This window comes from Crassostrea angulata, chromosome 2, assembly GCF_025612915.1.
Source record: "Crassostrea angulata isolate pt1a10 chromosome 2, ASM2561291v2, whole genome shotgun sequence".
NCBI classification, from domain to species: Eukaryota; Metazoa; Mollusca; class Bivalvia; order Ostreida; family Ostreidae; genus Magallana; species Magallana angulata.
The window spans coordinates 63282694-63306116 of NC_069112.1; the positions used below are offsets into that span (position 1 = coordinate 63282694).

Below are 23423 nucleotides of genomic sequence, written 5' to 3' on the forward strand. Positions count from 1 at the left end.
GAGTAGGAATCGGCACTGCTTGTTTGTGGAACTGTATCAACATTTGTATGGAAAACAATATCTTAATTAAGATCAACATCAGGAAGTCCATGTTGTTGAATGGGTGCGATACACAGAGCCACTGTTTGTAATTGTTTTATATTTGAAGATTCCAATGGTTTTATTACATGTACCAAGTATAGTTATGGTAGGCGTGGGGGTTGATACACAACTGGCAAACATCGTAATAATGTGAAAGGTACATATACCTCCAATTATATGTAATATTTTTTGACATTAATTGCAGATGAACAATTTTAGCACTGTTTAATAAACTAACTGACAATGTCCCAGGACGGTAAAGGTATAAGCATGATATAGAGGAGGGAATAAGGCCATTTGTGAGTGCATAAAATTACCGACTCCAACAGAGCAAACCATTGCATGTAAATTTGTAATTACAAAAAAAAATCAATTTTAAATTGAAGTACGTATAGAAAATATTTTCATGCTTATAGAAAAGAATATGAAAGATCGCAACAAACCAGCAAGAAGATATAACTTGTGCAAGAGGAAGAGAAATAAAATTTTGTACACTGGCATCATTTTATCAATGTTTTATAAGAAAACAGGAGTCCAAATACTAAGCTTTAGTGACTTACCTTAAAAAGATAAGGTTTGTTCGACGTAACAATTTTTTAAAATATTAAATACATTTGCACTAACTCTCTGGTCCCACCTTGCAGTAAGAACCCCTGTCCTAGGATTTACAATATTTACATTTTAAATGGAGAGCTTCAGATGATGTTAAGAAGACAATTCTCACACTGGTCCCACCTTGCAGTAAGAACTCCTGTCCTAGGATTTACAATATTTACATTTTAAATGGAGAGCTTCAGATGATGTTAAGAACCTTAGTCACTAAGCTGAAACCTGACATTTCCTGTGACTTAAAAAGATCCTGGTTATAAGCTTTAGTCATATGTGCACGTTTAAGGCCGCTGAAAGATAAATGGTACATCATAATAAAAATATGTACTCTATTTACTGGGGGTGATATATATGAGATTGCTCACAATACCTCTCTTGTGTAATTTAAATGCAGATTGAGAGGAAATTTTATATTTAATTCTGAAGATTTAAAATTTGCCAATGCTACAATGGCTGCAAAGGACACCAATGGTTAACCAATATATAATGTAGTAAGGCCGTTTGCAGGTACCGCTTTATATTTTTTTAATGTTTTATGGGAGGTAACTCTAACTTTCCGGAATTATGGAATTCAAAGCATTCTGAATGTGTGCCTGCTAAATAAACATGCCGAGCCCGACACTCTCCTCTGTTCTTAAAAGATAAGGTCTCATATTATTAGATATTTGTGTAGTACATATATTGCATTTTGTTTAAGGTGACATACACCATTTGTTTGTGGTTGTGTTTTGTATGCAAAGAAGCTTATACTCGGTTAATTTAAATTTATATGCGAGACGCAGCTGGTTCACATGTTGGTATTTCCCGCCATAGTGGAAATGTATTTAGCTATCGATAATGATCATTGATTCGACATAATATTATGATAATGTATTTTTGTAATGTATATATTTAGAAACGAACTAGCCAGTAGAAGTCTATCAATTCAACTCACAGTATTAGTTTTCACATTGTTAAGTCATTATCAGGAATTCCAAGGTGCGGATCGTTGTTGGTTTTAGATTTAGTATGCGCTTCTGTAGAAGCATCTGTGAAGAGTGATGAAACCTCCGTGGCAAGTGAAATCCTAAAGGTATTAAAAGCACTATAAGTAGAGGTCGCTCAACTCAAGGAAGCGTCTCAACCACAGAAGGTGGTCCACACTGTATTATAAGTGAGATCTCGCGAGAAGTGACGAGATTAGTAGAACTTGTCACATTCGTGGTTTGGCTGCAGACGTGAGTGGTCGTTATCGCGGACTTTTTGCTTTTGTCCAAGGTTAGAAGTATTTGGCCCATGTAGAAGGTGAGTTTTAATTTATTCATGATGGCAATTGAATAGGTAAAGCCTATAGGATTGCACATTTTATGTACGTTTTACGGCAGTGGTCATGATAAGTAAAATGTTAAATTTGTGGCAATGGAATAGATTCGGTCTATAGGATTGCACGCTTTCAGAATTTAACGGTAGTGGCCGAGGGAAAATCTAAGTGATGGGAATTGTGGCAATGGAATAGGTTTAGCCTATAGGATTGCATGTGTTGTTTTAATGTAAGTAACCTCGGGAAAATGGAGTTGTGCATGAGGCATGCATGGGTAACGCTATTATTATTGATAGCTATAGTGAACATTGGTTAAGTGTTGGGGAGTATTTAGTGATTTTGTATATAATGTTAAAAAGTATTTATATGCGGGATGAGCGGAGTACTTGGTCTGTTAAATTTTGTAATTTTGCCAGAGGCTTGAGATCGAGCTGTCCGAGCGGGTCTTGGCATAGGGGGCTTACATATTAGGTACACGATATATTTAAGTGTTAAATAGCTGATATTAATACACTTTATTGTAATATTATGTTCCCTGTTGATAATTAAGAATTCTGATTTATATATATCTTTTTGATTATAGGATGAGTGTGCCAAAACCAAAACATTCATTAGTGGGAAAGTCTTTGGTGCCTGTAATATTAAAATTTAAAGCACAAGTAGAGAGGATAGAGGAATGTGACCTTAACAGACTAAAAAAAGGACATGCATTAACCAGGTATTGATGTAGTTATGACATATATTTTGATATTTTAATTACATTTATTTAAATTTTGGTATTCTTTTCCCTGTAAGGTAATTAAGGTATATTTTCTATAGATATAATCTGGATGAGTTAAGGACAGAGTTTGAAGGACTCACGGGAGAAAGCTCGAGGGATATTTTGCTTTTAACTGGGAGAGAAGAGGATTTTGATAGTCTGGTTATATTGATGCATTTCGCCATAGAGCAGGCAAACATGGTGGGGGCACCTAAAGGTCAAGTTCTAGTGCAAACTTCCAGTGCTGAAGTAAACCAGGGGGCGGCTTCATCTGTTCAAAACAGTGGAGCTGTGGATTCATCCTGTTCAGCTGCCACTGCTTCTACTACATGTAGCTCATCTGTGTCAACAGCTAGTGTCTCACAGGCTTCAGGTACTATTTTAGTATAATTTATTTGGATTTATATAAGGAGAGATGTGTATATTTTGCATTGGGGTATTTTAAAAAAAAAAGCAATAATAAATAATTGTTTGTTATATTTAGGTGACAAGAATATGGAAACAAGATTAAGAGACATTGAGAGGAAGATGGAATCTATGAAAGAGAAATCGGGGGAGGATCAGGTAGAGGAGTGTTTAAGACAAGTTAGGATATTGGCTGGTCGTCCTAACCTTACACAGGCGCATGTCCTCCTGGCTGCTTTAGAAACACTTGTTGATGTCGCATTTAGAAATTCTCACAAAGATGCTGATTTCTATTCAAAATCTTTCACACATTGTAAAAAATATGAAAATTCTAAAGATTTATGTGGGCTTACTATGAAACTATTTGGTTCAGCTGAGGATAGAAAAATTGCAAATGTGGTAGCTGATTGGCTTAAGGGGAAAAAAGTATGAAGGGTCTGGGGTAGTTGAGGATAAAGAGAACGTGGGTCAAAATAGTAACAAAAGTTTGGGAGATTTGACGGGAATGCAAGCTAATCCTTATCCTTATGTACCATTGTTAGGACAACCACATTTCCCTTTTTCCCCTTATCCTGTGCCATATTCTGGATACCCTGCACAGAGTTTTGGGTTCCCTCGTCCTTCAGTTAGAGGTATGGGTATTCGCCCTCGTAGGGGAAGATGTTTGTTTTGTAAAGACTTGGGACATTTTGTAGCTGATTGTCCAAAAATGAAAAAAATAAGAATAATGTTTGGGTACATGGCCTTCAACTCGGGGGTTTCTAATGCCCTTTGTGATTTTTCACATGAGTTGAGGGTTGAGTATCCACCTCTGTATTAACTTATTTTGCATCCTTTCTAGTTCTGTTATTCATTTTGATTTCAGAATGAGGTGTTGGTTAAGAAGAGAAAATTTTGTCCTGTTATACCTGATTGGGAATTTAACTCTGGTTTTGATCCAGAATGTATTGTTCAGAGAGTAAAGGATGAAAAATGGGTTAATTACAGTGGTGAGAATGCTCAGCCCTCACCTTGTGTGACTGCTGAAGATGTTGCTAAGAAAAATGTTAAATTTGATTTGGAAAATCTAAGATTCAGGGATCCTAATAATTTTATACCTGGGAATTTGCATTCATGTTTACATGAGTGGGAAAAAATAGATGCCCCAGATAATGTTCTTGAATGGCTAAAGGAGGGGGTTGATGTTAAAAAGTGTTTTAAACCTTTTAAAGGAAACTTTAAAGGGATAGTCTCTAAGTTCTAGGTGTATTTTTTTAAGGCAAGAAAAAAGAAACTACATGTGTAGAATGCATAATTAGGACACAATTTATTGATAGTTACATCAAAAGATGTTTGTTAATTAGTAGAATTAAGTAAATACTATCACCCGTGTGTGAAGTTGTTTAAACCTCATTATCGCTCGGCATGATTTCCGAAGATAGCCGACTTCGCGTGAAGATGCTGACCCCCGACAAAGTGATGTTATCATTTGCACTTTCGTTGCTGAGAAGCCCAAAATGGAGACAGAAGAGGTAAGAAATTTGTTATAAAAGTTTATTCAAGTCTAAACTTTATAAAATAAACCTTAAACAACGGTTTATATCTGTTAAAACACAACTCTTTCTGAACTTGGTGACCTCGATTAATTTAAATATGTGAGGGGCCTCACAAGGGTGAACTGAATGAAAACATCAATGTTTACAAAATATAAATACAATGCTTGTGGGTTTTTAACATACAATTTCAGCAAAGTTTTGATAATTTTACATTCCTGCTACATTTCAAATTAATACACATGATAAATATAAGATTGTGATCATGATAGTATGGTAAATTTTTGAGTAATTTTGCATTACTGCTATATTTTAAAAATCTAAACATTACTCTGTGATAAATAATGGATTGAAAAGCTGATGTATTATATTTAAATTCTCGTTATATATTAAAAATCAATTTAACAATTACTCTACATAATAAAACTAAAAAAGGGACAATATTTCTGAAAGTATTACAAAATACTTGATATATACATTATGATATTATATATGTGCATGGATATAAAGTATGTGTGTGTTAATTGATATAACATGTAAAGTTGGTGATTAAATCAAAAGATGTATGCAATCAATAATGACATTGTAGAGTATACATGTACATTTTTATATACATGTATATTACCCAGTAGTATTTTTTATATCCAAAGAATATATAAACAATTTCTTTTAGAATTTCAATGCATCATCCCAGAGGTCTTCCTCCCCAGAGTCCTCTTCTTCCTCAGATTTTAGGAGGATAAGGGGGCGTGGCAGAGGGCGCCGAAGAGGAAGACGCCCTGGAGGTGTTAGAGGAAGAGGTGTGCGGGGTGTAAGGGGAGTGGGTGCTCGAAGACGAATTAATCAAGAAGCCGCTGCTGAAAGAGTTGCTGCTGCTAGGGAGCAGAGAGATGTTCAGCTCAGGGTGTGTTGAAGTCGAAGATATAAGGCAATCTTTCACCTTAATTCTGATTTTATAATACACATAAATGTCAAAAGCATTAAAGAGATGCCATCTTTTATTGCTTGTACAATTCTCACACTTCTATTGTAATCTTTAGGCAACTATTGCCACACTTGAAGAACAAACTCTGAGGAACCTTGTTGGAAGGATATGTGAACGGGACCCAACTTTTGTTTTTGATGTTTTAAATGAGGCCTCACAGAATGAAAGACGACAAGGATACCACCCCCAACCATCAGATGGTGTTCCGAGCTGGTGCACCTGCAACCACTGTCGAGAGATGCCCTCAGAAATTGAGAAACTCTGTTGTGGACAAACTCCAACAAACTGCTTTTCAATAGTTCCTGTAAGATCTTAAAACTTATGTACCATAGATTGAATATACTGAACTTAATTAAACTGTACTAAACAATGTTTATCATGTTTTCAGGATTTTCAAAGGGTTGTCCTTGATGACCTTGTCTTACTTGTAGCAAGACGCTATAGAGAAGACATCATAGCTGCAGCCCCTGATGCAGATTTGAACAGAGGGAATAGACATGCAGCATATAGGCAGTTTATCCTTTGGCACCATGGCCATTTAGGTGCAAGAAACCGTAGGGTAATTCCCAGCTGTTGTGTCTGGAGAATCAGGGACAAATTTCCTGATACTTTTAGTCAGTATAGAGGATTTATTGGGGGCAGACTAGGATAAAGTAAGCAATCTAAATATGCAATAACTTACACATGTGATCAGTACAAATTTATTCATTTTTTTTAAAACGAAAAATAAAGTAATCATACAATAATGTTAAATTGACAGACTACAAAAAAAAATTATTTTTGTTATTTATATCACTACAAGACAGAAAATTGACTCATTTTGCATTATATATACTTACTCTGAAGGATTTAAAAAACTGTTTAAAGTTTTCTGTATTTTATCAATTCTGTTGAATTCTTCAACACCGGATAAATCTGAGTTTCTGAAAAAAAAATCAAAATCATTATTTCAAGATTGTCTTTACGAATTGTTATTGGGGGGAAAACAACTATCTAATTCATCATGTCTGTACCTGTTCTTCTTTTCCTGGTCTGAAGAAATTTCAGAAACATCTGAGAAATTTGGTGAAAAAATTGTAGCTCTAGGTCCTGGAGTTGATGTTTTAGCATTCAACTGGATTTTCATTTTCTTTGCAGAGTTTTCTACTGCCAAGTTTTCATTTCTAAAATCATAATTCATAAACTTTTAATTTGTATAATGAATTTATGAAACCACACTCACCCCACTCCCACCCCTTCCATTAAAATACCCAAACCATACAACCAACCCCACCCCCCCCCCCCTCCCCCCCAAAAAAAATAATAACACAGACGGATTGAGCATTTAGAGTTTTAAGTAAAAGATGTGTTTGTTGGTTCATGTATAAAATGCACTTAAAATTTATTTACAGACATATTCTCTTTCCTTGGATTATTATTAGCGATTACCCTCTATGGGCCCCTTTCAATCAGCTTCAACTGTATTCGCTATCTCCGATGTGTTTACAGTTTGTTTTCATTTGTTAATCCTCTTAGACTCTTAATAATTGCACTCATAGATAAAAATGGGAGATAAAGATGCTTTCCAAGTCTTAATTCCTTGCTCACAGATAATTATCTATTCAACAATTTTGTGGAAATTTGGTTTTTCAAACTTACCGATCAAGCAATTACTCTGCAACATCAGCATGTGATTTTAGCTGCAAAGTCTCCTTAAGTTCCATCCACCGATCATACTGCTCACCTAAAGCTATTCTTCCTTGATTATATTTCGAAACAACCAGGCTCCTGTGTCGTTTTCTGGCTGAATCGGTTAAAGTTCGCTTTCTCCCACGTGTTGATCTCTTCTCCTCTGACATCTTCATCTAAATGACCGGCGGTCAGTGTTGCGCACTGTGTTCTACGAGCAGGGTCAGCAGGGGTCTCAGTGAATAGAGCATAGATAAATGCCGAATTTTTGTGTGGATGACAAAAATTCAATCCGGCACTTTGTTTATTGAATTAAAAAAGATAGAGGTAATATTTTTGGTGCAGGCCATGACATATCAGTGTTTTTAGACATGGACTATTAATCCAAATGCAAAAAAACGAATCTTATTTTTTTCATAGAACCTTAGAGACTATCCCTTTAAGGGTAAGAGTTACAGTTCGGATGTCCCACCCTCAGTTTATTTTCCAAATTCTACCTCTTGTGCACAATTTAAAGATTACATTGTTAAGACATTGTATGAAAGGTTGGAAAATGGTTCTCTTACACTGATTGGGAAGGTAGGTTTTTGCGAGCCACCTCACTTGGTTTTGCCTCTTACAGTGGAACCTGCAAAACCACGTTTGTGCCATGATGAAAGGTTTTTGAATCTTTGGGTGAAGGATTGCCCTTTTTCTTCAGATACTTTAAAAGATGTTCCACGCTTAGTTCAGAGAGGCATGTTTATGTCTAGTATGGATGACAAGTCGGGATATGATCATATTTTTTTGAGTGAGCAGTCTAAAAAATACTTTGGATTGCAATTTGGAGGATGGTTTATGAAATTTAATACTCTTCCTTTTGGATTTAAAGCAAGTGCGTTTATTTATCAAAGTGCAGGTATGGTGGCTACTAGTTGGTGTAGGTCTTTAGGTGTACCATGTTTGCAATACATTGATGATAGATGGATTGGAGGATTTTTGCAGTCTCTTTTCCATGACCTTGAAGTTTCTCCAAATGACAGTCACCTGGATGACAGTCAGGTAGCAGAAAAGGCATTATATATTGTCTGTCAAGTGATGATAAGAGTTGGATATTTTCTCAATATTAAAACGTCAGTCTTAGTTCCAGTGAAATGTATAAAGTTTTTAGGGATGTTAGTTGACTCTGAGAGATTAGCATTTATTATTCCAGATGAGAAAATTCAGAAGTTAATCGGCTTAAGAGAAAGTATCTTAGATTGTGATAAGACAAGTGTACTTACTTTACAAAAGTTTGCTGGCAAATGTGTATCTTTTATGTTAGCGTTTCCTGGGGCTAAGTTGTATACAAAGGAAGTAAACAGAGCAATAGGTTTAGCAGCTAAAAGAAGTGGTTTTGTGGATATGACAGATGATTTGAGACAAGAAATTTTGTATTGGAGATTTATAGATCATTGGAGTGGTTGTTTTTCTTGGAGGAATGAAAAGCATTTACAAATAACAGTAGCCTCAGATGCATCCAAGTTTAAGTGGGGGGCCCTAGTAGATGTTAAGGGTCAACAGATAGTGTGTGCAGATTACTGGAGGAATGAGGATGATAGGCCAATTCATGTTAAAGAGGCTCAAGCTTTGTTCAATGCTCTATGTTCAGTCAAAGATGTGGTAAAAAAACCCACAGGGTAGACGCTTATGTAGACAATTTGGTTTGTGTCTATGGTTGGGAGAGCATGAGTGGGAAAGACCCTGCTTTGAACAGAATTATGAAGAGTTTGTGGAATTTCAGTGTGGATAATAATATGGATTTGCATTTGTTGTATGTGAAATCTGAAGATAACCCAGCAGATTGTCATTCTAGAAGATTGTCAGCATTGGATTGTATGTTAACTAGGGAGAAGTTTGAGACTATTGAAAAGAGGTTTGGTCCACATTCAGTTGATCTAATGTCCCTTGATTCAAATTGTATGATTAGCCAAGTAAATGGGAAACCTTTAAGGCATTTCACACCATACCCGACCCCATTGTCTGCTGGTGTGAATGTATTTTCTCAGGATATAACATTGGAGAAGAATCCATATGTATTTCCTCCATTTAGGCTTATTCTTCCGCTTATTGTCTATCTTAAAAACCAGGGTGTTGAGGCTTGTACAATGGTTATTCCAAAATTATTGCCAATCCCAGTTTGGTGGCCTTTGGTCAGTCAGTATGCAATGGATAGGTTTATACTTAGTAAGAAAGGGGAAAGGGGTGTGCTTTTATTCCCTTCAAAATCCGGGTTTTCTGAAGCAAAACATGGGTTATTGTATGATTTAATTGTTGTCAGGTTAGTTCTTTCAAAGTAAATAAAAATTTCATTGTATTTTCAGGTAGTTCTGGTCAGTGAAGTTGATTCTCAATCCTTGTGTAATGGTGTTGTGAAGAAGAAATGTTTGATGCAATATTCTGCAGAAAGGCGCATTGCTTACCTGAACAATTTACTAGATTCTAAGGCATACTGTAAGAAAAAATTAGCGTTAAAGTTGGATTTTGAAAATGTTACAGGAAAAAAAATTTTCAAAGCCACTCCAGAAGATTTAAGATTATTTCTTCTGGGAAAGGACAGAGTGGGTAAGACTCAAGTTCATGATTCATCTTGTCCTTTTCTTGGTGTTGCAAGTGCTAGTTCATGTTCTTGTCCAGTGCGTCTAGCAGCTGGAACAGTCTCTTCTTACATTGCGCAATTTAAAGCAATGTTTATTGAGATAGGTAGAGTTGAACCTTGGGATAATGCAAGACATTTGGAAAGATGTAATCCAGCAGATAGTATTCTCTTAAGGAGGTATGTTGATGCAGTAAAATTAGAACAAGCAATGTCGCATGTGTCTTCGAAACAAGCCAAACCGATTTTTCTGGACAAATTGGAAAAATTGAGTTTGTATTTTAATGATCAATTGTCAAAAAAGGATCTTACTGTTGGAAATAGATATGTTTATTTGCGAGATCAAGCTTTCTTTAAAGTTTTATTTTATTCTGGTGATCGTGCTAATGATTTGGCATTGTGTTTATCTCAGGAGGTGAAGAAGCTGTCAGATGAGAAGGGTTATTTGTTGAGCCATACTGTTGGGAAAACCCTAGGTAATGGGCATGTAAATGAATTTGTACTACCTAAGGTTCAAAATCAAGTTATTTGTCCAGTTGAAGGTTTGAAGAAATATGTAGAAGGCTCGAGGGACTTGGGTGTTGATTTGAGGATAGGTTATTTGTTTCGGTCTTTGGACTCATCAAGGACTTGAGTGTTAGACAATCATGTTACAACTTCAGCAATGTCGGATAGGTTAAAAAAATATCTTATTACTTTGAATATTTATGAAGGGGAAACAGCACACAGTTTTAGGGCAGGTTGTGGTATTACCCTGATGGCATATAATACAACTTCTACAGAAGAAATTATGGAGCATATTGGTTGGCGAAGTCGGCAATCATTCAACAGATATTCTAGGATCAATAGGATAGTTGGTACATCTGGGGTGGGTGATTTGTTAGCAAAGGTGTCAGTTTTGAAAGATAGGGACGCTAATGTTATTTTTGACAAATTTGGGGATTATTCTAGACTTCCACAAGCATTTGAGTCTAATTAGAGGGTTGGGGGGAGTCATTTGAACTAGTTATGGTTATTGGGATCCCTGTGTCTTATATTGTATTATGCATTGTTTGTATGGATTAATATTTGTTATTTCAATAAATGATGTATTAATGTTTTATTGTTGTTTATTTAGTAATGGGTTAAGTATTGGGAGAGACTTAGTGGATGATGCCATGCATGCAACTGTTTGGAGTTACAAACGTAAATGAGAGGTTGGGTACTTGAAGTAAGAGTTTCCCTATTTACCCAATACTTATTACCCGAGTCACTTTGAGAGTGTCTTACTTAGGATACACTAGTATCTTAAATGAGATCTCGCGAGAAGTGACGAGATTAGTAGAACTTGTCACATTCGTGGTTTGGCTGGTAAAGGGAAGTGAAGTATATTGCGGAATGCACATAGCTCGTGCAGATATTGAATATGATTGAATACAGAGGGAGCAAAAAAAAAAAAATCATATGATAATATTGACAGGTGATTGTCTTGAAGTGCTCGAGTTTTCCTATTTACCCAATACTTATTACCCGAGTCACTTTGAGAGTGTCTCACTTAGGATACACTAGTTTTTGATGTCGACATTTTTTTTCTTGATGTTGAAATTGTGATTTTCTATTACAATAAAAATAAATGTTCCAGATTTTTATAGAGCTAACATTACTCTAAGAAATCAGATTAAAAACACAGATGTAAGCATTTTTAAGAATATTTTGTCTATACCATGATTTGAAGTGAAACTTGGAAATGTATTGGTGTGAGATCTTTCATTTAAAACAGAGAGAAATGATATTATGTACGGGTTAACAAATTTGCAGAGCTTCGCCAAATGTTAAATCATACCTAGAACATTGTACACGTTTACAAAATGAATCAAACACATACGACCGATACTCATATAAGTAATTTGACATTTTAAACACTGTCTTAAATCAATGAAGATAAAAATTGACGAGTTTTCATTATTAGTGAAAGATAAACAAGCGACCTAATTAGGATAGAATTAATAATCAGTGTTATGTTTAACTACTCTTCGAACCTTCTGTCAACGTTTTTATTTCCGAATTATTTTTAGGTGTCATCAATTCATTGTGTATGTTTTTTCTTCTTCATCGCTTATGATGTATATTGATCAATAAGTTTAAAATTAGTACCCCTAAATGCTTATAATATGTTTGAAGGATTCATTTAAGGTGGAGTAATCCTTCTAGCGCCTCTTTCACAGGTGAATAAATCTTGACAACTGTATTGTGATATTTATCTATTAAGGTATTTAAATTTGTTATTAAGAAACAGTTTTTAAAGTCTCGAAATCACTTGCTGGGCATGTTTGTTTAACAGCAAATACCAGGGGGTATATCTAAAAGGGCTTTCACAATTCGAAAGAGAAAAGGGTTCATGGTTCTTTATAAGTTAAGAAAACCCATTTTGTAGAAAAAAAAAAATCGTAAAACTATAGTAAAGATTGAACCTTTTAACTACATACCCTGGGATAACTGTCTTCCGGGAAGGTTTTTTTTTGTACATGGAAAAGAAAGTATGCTAAAATCATAATTACAAACGGTTAGTTGTACGATTTACTTGTTAAGAAGTGTTGAGCTGAAATCTATGAACTTAAAATTCGTCATTAGTTCTGAAGTAAATGTTTGCTCCTATGCACAATTAAGCTGAAGAAACAGAAGATGCCATGGGTTTTTTTCTATGTTAAACTCAGTTTTGATTATAACTCATAATACTTTTTTCGTAATGGAAATTATTCCTGTTAGCAGCCGTGCACCCGAAGTGTATGTATGTCTCTTGGACAACCGCCATAGAGCTGGGATAAATCAGACGCTGAAAAAAAATTTAAACATACTCTATAGTGTTATCTTTGCTAAATAAAATAAATAATAAAGACAGTGTGAAAGTACAAAACAATTATTTGAAAGTTTTTTTTTATTGTAATTATTCACAAGTAAGAAAAAGGGATAATGAAATGTGGTGATAAAGAACAGTATTTTAAATCATGAAGCCAAATGAGAAATTCAAAACAAAAATTATATAATCAGACAGTCTTAATTTTTATAAATAAAACCGGTCATTCATAGGAAACCTTTATAAAGGTACATTTATAAATAGATAAATGTATATTTAAACTCAAAATACAGCTTAAAATATAATTTCACTGCAGATTTTGATAAACACACTGATAATCAAAAAAGTGTTGTTGGCCTTTTTTCTCGCGAGATTTAAAAAATGCACAAACTCATAACAAATGTCAACAGATCCGTACAATGTTTTCAATAGTCTGTTTATTGAATGAGGGAACCCGTTAAAGCGATAATAGTGAGCAGTTAAATCATCCTTTTATTAATTAGCTGTGACACCCCTGCGAATGTTATTGTCATTTAAATTTTAGACCACGTGGTTTTATTTGACCCTTTCTGTTTCGCAGTAAAAAATCGTGCCTCGTGTTTATAGTCTATTTTAGAGAATCTAGGTACTTGTTGTCAAATATAAATTCTAGAGGTTTATTGATTTTAAACTTTATCTTCATTAATTGGTGGATAAAATGTGTTCTAGAAATAAACAAGACAATACAAAAATAGTTTTTTTTCTGCTGTTGGACAATTTAACATGCGTAGTAGTGATCCCCTCTAAGAATTAATTTTCGATCCGCGCCTGACTTAATAATAACATCAAAAGTGAAACAGACTGTACTATTTTATGCAGAATGTTCCTTGAAAATGGCTCGATACACTAAGCTTTTATGCAATACATTCACCCATTAATTTAAAAAACAAACATGATATTGCACACCATAAGCATCAAACATGGCTATGATTTATTAAGGTTGAACACGAACGATAACTCTGTTCTGAATATCATCGTTTAATTTAAAAAACCGATAGATGGTGAAATAAGACATACATCTTATAAGATGTTGATGTTTTTAACATATATCAAAGTAGAATATGATATGAAAATCGACCAGTACTTACGTATTTTGAGTATATTATCCGAACACTTATACTTCCGCTCGAAATTTCACAGGAACTGAACAAATCTCAGTGATGTCTCGTGAACTTTCATTCATCACACTTTTTGAGATGTCGGATAAATTAAAGCATATTTTAGCGTCAGAAAAGTGTATTTTTTGGAGTTGATTTTAATCAACTCTCCTATGCAGTTACTCAGACAAACCGAAAGTGAAACGGTGTATGGATCTCAGCACAAATCAATACCGCTGACAGCACTTAAATAGTTCTTGAAAATAATAGATAAATGTAATGTAGTGTATTCTTAAGCATTGTTTTTCAAGGAAACTTATTAATACACTGAAAATAGTCAGGTTTTAAATGGTACGAACAATTGAAATATTTTTTGTAGTCGTATGTAATCCTACGCCAGAGGACAATATAGTATCGTTCAACTCGACACTTGGGTGTCCCCGTAAATCCTGTTCGGAGATTTACGGTGTCAGCCGAGCGTTTGGTTGAACGAGACTAGTGTTCAATATTGCTTGGATCAATACAATTTTCGAGAAATATTTCTATTACTGATACATAGTTTGATTGAATTAATTTTATCTTTAAATATTATTTATCATGATTCATTTGAGAGTTTCTCGATATTCTTGTCAAAAGGTCCGAACATTTACATTATAAAAATGTGCGTAATTCAAATATTAAAAACTACAGGTACTTGTCATGCAAAATAACATATCATTGATTTTGAATTAAATAAACATCGACAAAATCAACTCCCGTCAGTTCTTCAGTACTTTATTTATATAAAATATAAATAACGTTTGTTCCACATGTAACCAAAATTGTATTATTTAAATACTTATTTTTTTTTTCAAAGTTACTAAAAGTTATCAATCAAAAGCCGTAACGGCAACAAAGGCGTCGAGCTGACATTTTCTTCCATATATATTCTTTTAAATATAAAATGTTATCAATAATTTGAATTTCTGTACTGATAGTCGTATCTCAAATAATAGTAAATAAGAAAGTAAATAGATGTTGTTTTGTGTTGTTTTAAAATACAAAAATCAGTATCTTTCCTTATAACATTGGTAGTGAAGCGGTTTTATACAATAACGCATTATGGTTACCGAAATCGAAGAAATTTCAAAGATCTTAAATATTTTTTTCTTGTTTTAACCAGTCTTTTAACAATTTTTACTAATAATCGAACATATATATTAATTGTCCATCTATATCCCACAACCTCCCAGACAGAGGGATCCATCGCCATTTCAAAATCCCAATCTTCATACGAAGTGCCTGGTAAAGCAGTATCCCACCCATTTACAGCAGCTGAATGAGTTAAATCGTTTGTTGTTAAAAACATTTATGACGATGATAAAAAAAACCATAAAGTTGTTCTTTTAAATACTCCACAACCTTTGTTTCATATTCCTTTTCAATATTAAGATGCTAAAGGTTGTCAAAAAAATAAACATCTTTTCATTTCAAATATAGTAGGTGAAAATAAACTTCTCACCTACTGTATTTGAATTTATCCCCAATGCTTACTGCAAGTGTTACAGACATCTTTTTGAAAATTTGGTGGCATTATAACGGCCGTTGGTGAAAGTATTCAGCTTCAAAGAAGCTACTTTTCTTCCTTCTTTTTCTATTTTTTCTTCTTCCCTCTCTAGATTTTTCAAGTACTGTTCGTACTGATAATCAAACATGTATACAAGTCTACCATCAATGTCCCTCAACCTCCCAAAAGGATAGGGATCCATTGCTGTTTCCCCATCCCAGTCTTCATACTCAGGAACTGGAAAAGCAGTAACCCATCCATTTACTGCAGATAAAGGAGTCAATCCGTTTGTTGTAGAAGACATTTTTGAAAATGATAAAAAAAATTGTCGCTTATCTTTAAAAATTTACCCCAACTTTTTTTAAATATACCTGCTTTTTTTAATGTTGAAGTGCGCATGCTACATCACCTCATTTTTTTAATGTAATTTTTTTATTCATATATATTTCTCAGCGTACACGCAAGTATACTTAAAAATATAAAAACCAGAAATTTAGTTGTTTTTTTTTCATTAAAAACAATTATGAAACACAGGTTTTTATCCCATTGTCTGGATTCCTTTAGTTATTATCACAAACTTGTCTAGTTAAATATTTAATTTAAATAAAATTTTTATACGAAAACAAAGAAAACACGTACATTAAACATGTGGAGGTCAGGCTACAAAAAAGGTTTACAGCAATATATATGTATAATGTCAGTATTTATACCAATATATAATTCGTGTTCTTAAAGCAAAGGATTTCATTTATATGACAGTAAAATGTACATAAAATTTATAAAGAAAAAAATTGTAATTCGTGTTAAAAAAAAATACGAACATTTTACTTAAATCGAACTCATCCACATCCAACGTTGTAGAACTTGAAAAATTAATACAATGCATAAATATAAGGGATATCAGAGGGGTGGGTTAAAGAAAATTGTGAACAGAAATGTCAAAGATCTTTACTTACTCATCACTTATAGTGATGACCTCTTCGTGGGTTCTTGAAAGTGAATAAATAAATCATATAAATTTAACTCATTGACAATTTACTCTAGTAATGTTTGAGTAAAAAACAAAAAAAAATGTTATATGTAAATATTATGATACTAACATTAGCCTTCTTGGCGCATTTGGTGGAAGTCTAAAAGAAATGTAAAAAAAAAAAAATTAAGTATAAATTTTCTAACATTACATATTCGTTTTTTAATTCAATGTATTTGTAAGTTTCATAACTATTTACAAACCCTAGACCCCGGGGGCGTCATATAATCATATAAAGCATGATTCTACGCACGTGTGTGTACTAGTGCCATAAATGAGTTTTAAAGCGATGTTTAACTTGCGTCAGAGGGGTGCTGAAATAAATGTAAAATAAAAATCTTATTTCAAGTCGGGAAAAATTAAAAAAAAAAACACAAAAAAAACAAACAAACATACCTTGCTTTCCGCTTTTCAGAGAGCTCCTCCATTCTTTAAGAAAAAAAAATAAATCAAAATCATATCTATCGGACCTGTGTTAGGTAATTTCCAAATTCCATAACAATTCAAACACTCACGGGCACGGAATATCCCCTAGTAAGGATATTAGCCGGGACAAATCCCGGATGATATGTCTGATTTCATCGCAGATGCACCTCCTTTAAAGAAAAAAAAAATTAAAAATACATTTGACTGTACTATATTGACATAAAAATACATCAACACTTAAAGTAAAACATACTTGTCCATATTAGGAGGTAAAAGACACAAATTTAGGGTGTTGTCTCGTTTTTATACGCCGAAAACATGTGGTTTTTTGGATGTATATCATAGGTAAATTAAGGACATCCCCCACCCTCCATTACGTGTACCCTATTTGATTCCCTTATAGTATATATATCTTTAAACGCAAAATGGAATGAAGCATTTACTTTTTCGTCAAAAAGAGAGTATTCCAATTGAATTTAAAATTTTCCATCAAAAATGAGTAACGACCTTTAGCGATACATCATCACTTTAAAAGGTGATCAGGGTAACCTGACATCACATTACATAGCTATGCGGGTCACAGAATGAAATGTTCCAGTTTTCTCATTATTGGTGTCAACTCTAATCAGTTAAACAAAGATATTGTGTGATATTTAAGTAAAATCATACACATACAAATCATTTACATTCAATCTATTCAGATAACAACTTAAACCGCTAATTTTTGTATTTTTCTTTCAAAATGTATTGTTTTATAATTTGTGCTCTTCTAATCAGAAACATATCAGCGGTATGTGACTTTTGTCATCCTAGTGTCTTAGGTTCGCTTTGCAGTGGTGAAATTGTTTGTCCGACACAGACTCAAGTTGTAACTGTACAGTGTTATGTGAAAAAAATTATTTCCAGTGAACCCATCGGACAGTTATTAATTCAGGGATCATGTGCTTCCATTGAAAATTATGTACATTTTTGTTTGGAGAATAACATACGGGAAATTGTGATGCTGGATACAGATTCACCCGTCCTACACTGTTCAGGTAATCTTTTGTTAACAAATCATTCTGTCACATGCGCGGATCGATAATTTTTTCCGGGAGGGGGGTGGGGTGTCCGAAGGATGATTGTGTTTGCGGGGGGGGGGGGATATTTGCGATAATTTTACTATGTGATTTTAATAATTTTTCAATTTCCATTTCTTTTTATGAGTTGGGGATTGCCTCATATAAATTTATCCTTTCTATCTATCTTTTCTGTCTTTCTCTAAACATAAGAAGTACCGTCTTGTGGGAAAACTCCGCCTCCTGTCAGTTTTACATACTTTCAACCAATCGCTACCTTGCAAAATACTGCTGGCTACAAAGAAATGTGTGCGTGACTCGTGATCTCACATTTCATTTCGCGATCGCAATGACTTGCAAAATCATCAACGGCAAGCCAATCTGTCCATCAGGTACATAATGGTTGCATTATTTGTAAGTGTTCAATACAATGATATAATAACGTTATTTTTATTGAAATTTTTATTATTTTTTTTTCAGAAGTAACACCAACCGTTATAATGTATGGGAGCAGCATATATAGTGATATAGAGGTGGAGGTATAGGTGATGACGTAATTATGCATTTATAGAGGTCGTTTCTGATTGGTTGTTTTAGAGAGGTTGTATTATAGAGGTGATTTTTCATCACTATTTTTAGAAAAGGTAGCAATATAGAGGTCGTGTTTTCATTGGAGGATTGAATATAGAGGTGGTGACGTAGTTACTATTGAGGCCCTATAGAGGGGGACTTTTTAGAACAGTAAATTTATATAGGTCGTGTTCTCATTGGTTGCTTTTAGAAAGGGAGGTTGAATATACAGATTTAGTGAGCATGCGTAAAAAAAGTAGGAGGTTTTAGGTTATGACGAAACCATAACATGATTCTATGGTTTGAGAGCATGCGCTGTAGTAGGGGAAAAGGGTTTTTTTTTCCACCGAATGTACTGTATAATGAAAGATTTTTTCTTGACAACCTACAGTTATTTTTTTCATATGCTTAATCAGTTAAGTTTGTGATAAATAACTGTAGGAAGCAAGAAAATTGAAAAAATAACGGAAATTATATGTTTTTAAGAAGAAAACAAATTAAAATTATGTTCAATATTTTTTATATAACATTTTTTAAGAAAACATAATTTTGAAAAGAATATGTTTTATATATAGAACATAATTGCTATCATTTGTTATAATGTCTAAAAAAAAAAATAAGTGAATGGTATTGCATAAACTTGATGAAATAATAATGGTCTTATACGTATTTTTTACAAAGAATATTTTTAGAAATGATAAATACAGACATATATATATAAGGCAAAATTCTTTTTTGAAATATAGGCATTTTTCATTTCACATCTAGACATCAGTGAAAAAAGTAAGTTTTTTAATCATGATAAATTACTTAATGATGAGAAAAGAGAGGTAACTCTACAAACTATACATGCACTGCGAAAATGTCCGTTAATCCATTAAATACATGATATCCTCAATTTCTTCTCCAATGTTATCAACTCTCGACTGTAAGTCTGTTAAGCGTCTTTCTATTTCTTCTTTCTCTTCTTTGAACTCTTCTTGTCTATTAACCAGCCTCTCCGACATAACACCGTCAATGTCAATTTCCATTTGTTCTGCCGTTTGCTCTTCTTCTTCTTCTTTTTCTTCTTCTTCGTCTTCTTCTGTTTCTTGATGTTGTGTTTCTTTATTTCTGAATTGCTCTAGGCCTTCACAAGAAGTACCTACTTCTTTGGTTGATTTGAAGGGGAGATTGGAGTTACTGTAATTATATAAAAAAGAGGAGGGTTAATGCTACATAAGTTTATATTTTGGGTTTAAAATTAGTGAAAATTAAACAAAGAAAAACATTCGGTAGAAAAAAAAAATGTTTTATATAAAAAGTTTTCTTAATATTTTTTTCTATATTAAATTATCCTTTTTTCATTTACTTTGAATAAAACGCATACCTGACTGTGAAATGCATGGTATTTTCTGTAAACTGTATGGTAATGCTGTTATTAACTGTCAAGTCATTTCTAAAAAAAATGAAGAAATGAATATTAAAAAATAAATTAAAAGGATAAATAAAGACAAAAATAAATAAAATAAAATCTGCATAGATGTAAAAAAAAAAACTACTAACATAATAATTACTTCCATTTTTTTTTTGGAGGGTGAATTGAATTGTTCAGATCTGGTGAAAAAAATGAACTTTTTCTATTGGATTTAAGATTGCAAGGTGATTTTCTTAAAATTTAATTTGATTTTTATAAAAAAGAGATGCATTTTCCCTCCAATTTTTTGCACTGTTTAAGTTTTTTTCTAATTGGATATTGGTTTGGTTTTGTTATATATTGTGAATGTTGAATTTCCCTCCAAAAACTATTTTACTCCTACTCATTGGATGCAGAAAACAAATTCTTTGCAATTAGTACAGCGTAAGTTTTTTTGATTGGATATTAGCGCTGCCTTGTTATACATTGTAAATGTTAAATTTCCCTCCAAAAACTATTTTACTTTTTCTGATTGGATGCAGAAAATGAGTTCTTTGCAGCTGGTACAGTGTGTTGAAACAGGTTAATGATATGTATATTATCCTACGGGTGTAGATAAAATTGATACCGTAACCCTTTCAAAGTTTGATAAGATTGTACTTATAATGCTGTGTAACGTGACGAGAAAGAATTTTTTTTTGTTAAGATGAAATCTATTTCAAACATTGAAAGAGAAGCGCATAGTTTTTCAAAAATTGAATACATTACTTGATACATTGGTAATGGGTTTTTTATTATTTTTTTTGCGTATATTTAAGAAAGTGCTGAATAAGTGAAATACTTTTCAAATAGGATGACCTTATTGAATGAGAAGTGCAAATCACCCCTCCCCCCCTTTTTTTGGCAATTATTTGTAAGAATGAATCACCCCATGGATGTGATATGCTTTGACTCTGGTAAAAGGGCACAAAGCTGCAGACATTGTATTTTTTCACTTCTTTTGGAAAGGTTTGACCTAATAAAAGTAATTGCATTTACAATAAAAGTTATTGCATTTACAATAAAATCAGCTCGATTAGAAACTTTTTTTGACCTTATGGATCATGTTAATTTCTACTTTTATTCAATATTTTTGTATTAGTGATTTCTGTTGACAAATAATTGTGCTAGTTCAATTTATTTTAACACAGATTTACTACACTTCACTTAATACAATGAACTGTTGCTAAAAAAAAGGGCACATTTTGTGTCATCATGTATAGGTCAGCTCTCTTCAAGTTTTGAAACTTTGGGGGTCCTTCAATTATAGGATCAATTGCTACACCCGATTTTCCATTATCATTTTTGACCCTCTAATGTTATGAGGGTCACAATTAAACTATATAAGTAAAGGTACAAATTTTATCAGTACCGCACTTTGTCTTCATTTCACACCGAGTATCTTTTATTACGTGTTGAATTGTAAAAATGCAATTTGCTGTTTTTCTCCTGTTCGAAATTGTTGGACTATCGGTCCAACATTGTAATAGTGTGAACCGTTGTTGTCGGGAAACCACTCGTGGGTTTGATTGCGCCTTGAAGAGGGATCCATGCTCCTGTATCTTTTTAAGCGGGGTGGCCGACAACGACATTGTGGATATTGGTCGAGCCACCCACAGTATATTTGCTTCAGAGAGGCTAATTATTCATCAACAGAGCACCACCATCTATACACGGATGTCGTGTCAAGGTATGTTTTTGACAATATTTATTCAAAGATATATTTTTTATGTAAAAAATATTTACAAAAAAAAGGGGGGGGGGATAGTTACAAAAAAAGGGGGGTGGGGATTATGAATTTGTAACTGTTTACAAAAAGACTCAAATAAAAATCTGAAATAAAAGAAATGTTAAAATTCATTTTATTTTTTTAAACAATTATTTTCACGACAATATTCCGTATTCAAGAAAAACGAATATATAACAAATTGGAGAAAATTGTAAATATTCACCTTTTTTTCCCCCGAATTTTTGACATCATTTTTGGATTTGTACCTTGCGGAATTTCATCATCAAAAACAATGGCCAGGTCAGTAATTTATCTTTTTACTTAAGACGACAATATTAGCCTTCCTGTTTTACAATAATTAAAATTAGTTTAATTCGAATATTTTAGCAACTGCATTTGCAACCAAAAAATTCTACTCGTTGAATTGCTGGAGAGAGCACTAACGCTCTTGGACGAATGTCCATGCTCGTAAGTTATTTTTTTATTTGACAACTAGAAAACTGACCAGTCAGGAAGGGCCCCGCTATGACAATTAATATAGAGAAGTGAAAAAAACGTTGAATTCCATCCTCTTTATATTAACAATGATGAAAAATAAATGCCTGGCAGAAGATGTAGAGAACTGGAATTTATAGGATCTCGTGATTTGTAGTTGGATATGATTTTCATCCAACAATTAAAGTGTTTTTTTCTTGAGCCTTAGTGAGGGTATAAAACACACAAGTTGGATAAAAATCATATTGTACTACAAATCATATGAGATTCTATTTATCCCAATCATGTTTTATACACCAAAATCAATGTTTAAAGTGTTTATAAAACTCCACATTATTTTACTTCATTAAGCCTACGCCAAACACCAAACGATTCAACTCCTTCGGCTGCGGTAAACGGGCTGGATACTGCTTTACCAATCCCTGAGCATGAAGACTGGGATTGGGAAATAGCAATGGACCCCTATCCTTCTGGGAGATTAAGGGACCTTGATGGCAGACTGGTATATATGTTTCATTATAAGTACGAACAGTACTTACAAAATCTAGAAGACCAAAAAGAAGAAAAAGAAGAACCAGCAGAAGAAGAAGAAGAAAAAGTAGAAGAGAATGAAGAAGTAAAGGAGAAGAAGGAAGAAGACAAGAGAAAAGAACAGTAGCTTCTTTGAAGCTCAAATATTTCAACGGTCGTTTTAACGGCCACGAAAATTTCCGAAAAGATGTCTCTAATACAATGAAACGTGTGCATTAGAGGAAAAGTATTATTCGAGTACAGTAGGGGAAAAGGTTTTTTTTTCCACCGAATGTACTGTATAATGAAAGATTTTTTCTTGACAACCTACAGTTATTTTTTTCATATGCTTAATCAGTTAAGTTTGTGATAAATAACTGTAGGAAGCAAGAAAATTGAAAAAATGACGGAAATTATATGTTTTTTAAGAAGAAAACAAATTAAAATTATGTTCAATATTTTTTATATAACATTTTTTAAGAAAACATAATTTTGAAAAGAATATGTTTTATATATAGAACATAATTGCTATCATTTGTTATAATGTCTAATAAAAATAAGTGAATGGTATTGCATAAACTTGATGAAATAATAATGGTCTTATACGTATTTTTTACAAAGAATATTTTTAGAAATGATAAATACAGACATATATATATAAGGCAAAATTCTTTTTTGAAATATAGGCATTTTTCATTTCA

At 33.2% G+C, this 23423-nt stretch overlaps 1 protein-coding gene, 1 long non-coding RNA gene and 2 pseudogenes across 2 annotated transcripts; 3 read left to right on the plus strand and 1 right to left on the minus strand.

Moving 5' to 3' along the window:
- The first annotated feature begins 2574 nt into the window (after positions 1-2574).
- On the plus strand, positions 2575-3975 carry LOC128174658 (uncharacterized; annotated as a pseudogene).
- A 457-nt stretch (positions 3976-4432) lies between these two features.
- LOC128172709 (P2X purinoceptor 7-like) lies at positions 4433-6324 on the plus strand. Its single transcript, XM_052838473.1, has 4 exons — positions 4433-4666; positions 5361-5591; positions 5728-5976; positions 6061-6324. The coding sequence occupies exons 1-4, from the start codon at positions 4652-4654 to the stop codon at positions 6322-6324; spliced, it is 759 nt and encodes a 252-aa protein (XP_052694433.1). The 5' UTR covers positions 4433-4651.
- A 191-nt stretch (positions 6325-6515) lies between these two features.
- On the minus strand, positions 6516-7729 carry LOC128172851 (uncharacterized). The gene is made up of 3 exons (XR_008242363.1): positions 7311-7729; positions 6686-6835; positions 6516-6595 (listed from the first exon to the last, which is right to left on the minus strand). It is a non-coding gene; the product is annotated as an uncharacterized LOC128172851 (long non-coding RNA).
- Positions 7730-8607: 878 nt separating this feature from the next.
- On the plus strand, positions 8608-10937 carry LOC128172661 (uncharacterized; annotated as a pseudogene).
- The last annotated feature ends 12486 nt before the right edge of the window (positions 10938-23423 follow it).

Bases quoted from the DNA above. Each gene is read 5' to 3' on its own strand.
- LOC128172709 (XM_052838473.1), top strand. The intron at 5,592-5,727 runs GTGTGTTGAAGT...TGTAATCTTTAG, and splicing joins AGAGAGATGTTCAGCTCAGG to GCAACTATTGCCACACTTGA. The intron at 5,977-6,060 runs GTAAGATCTTAA...TCATGTTTTCAG, and splicing joins ACTGCTTTTCAATAGTTCCT to GATTTTCAAAGGGTTGTCCT.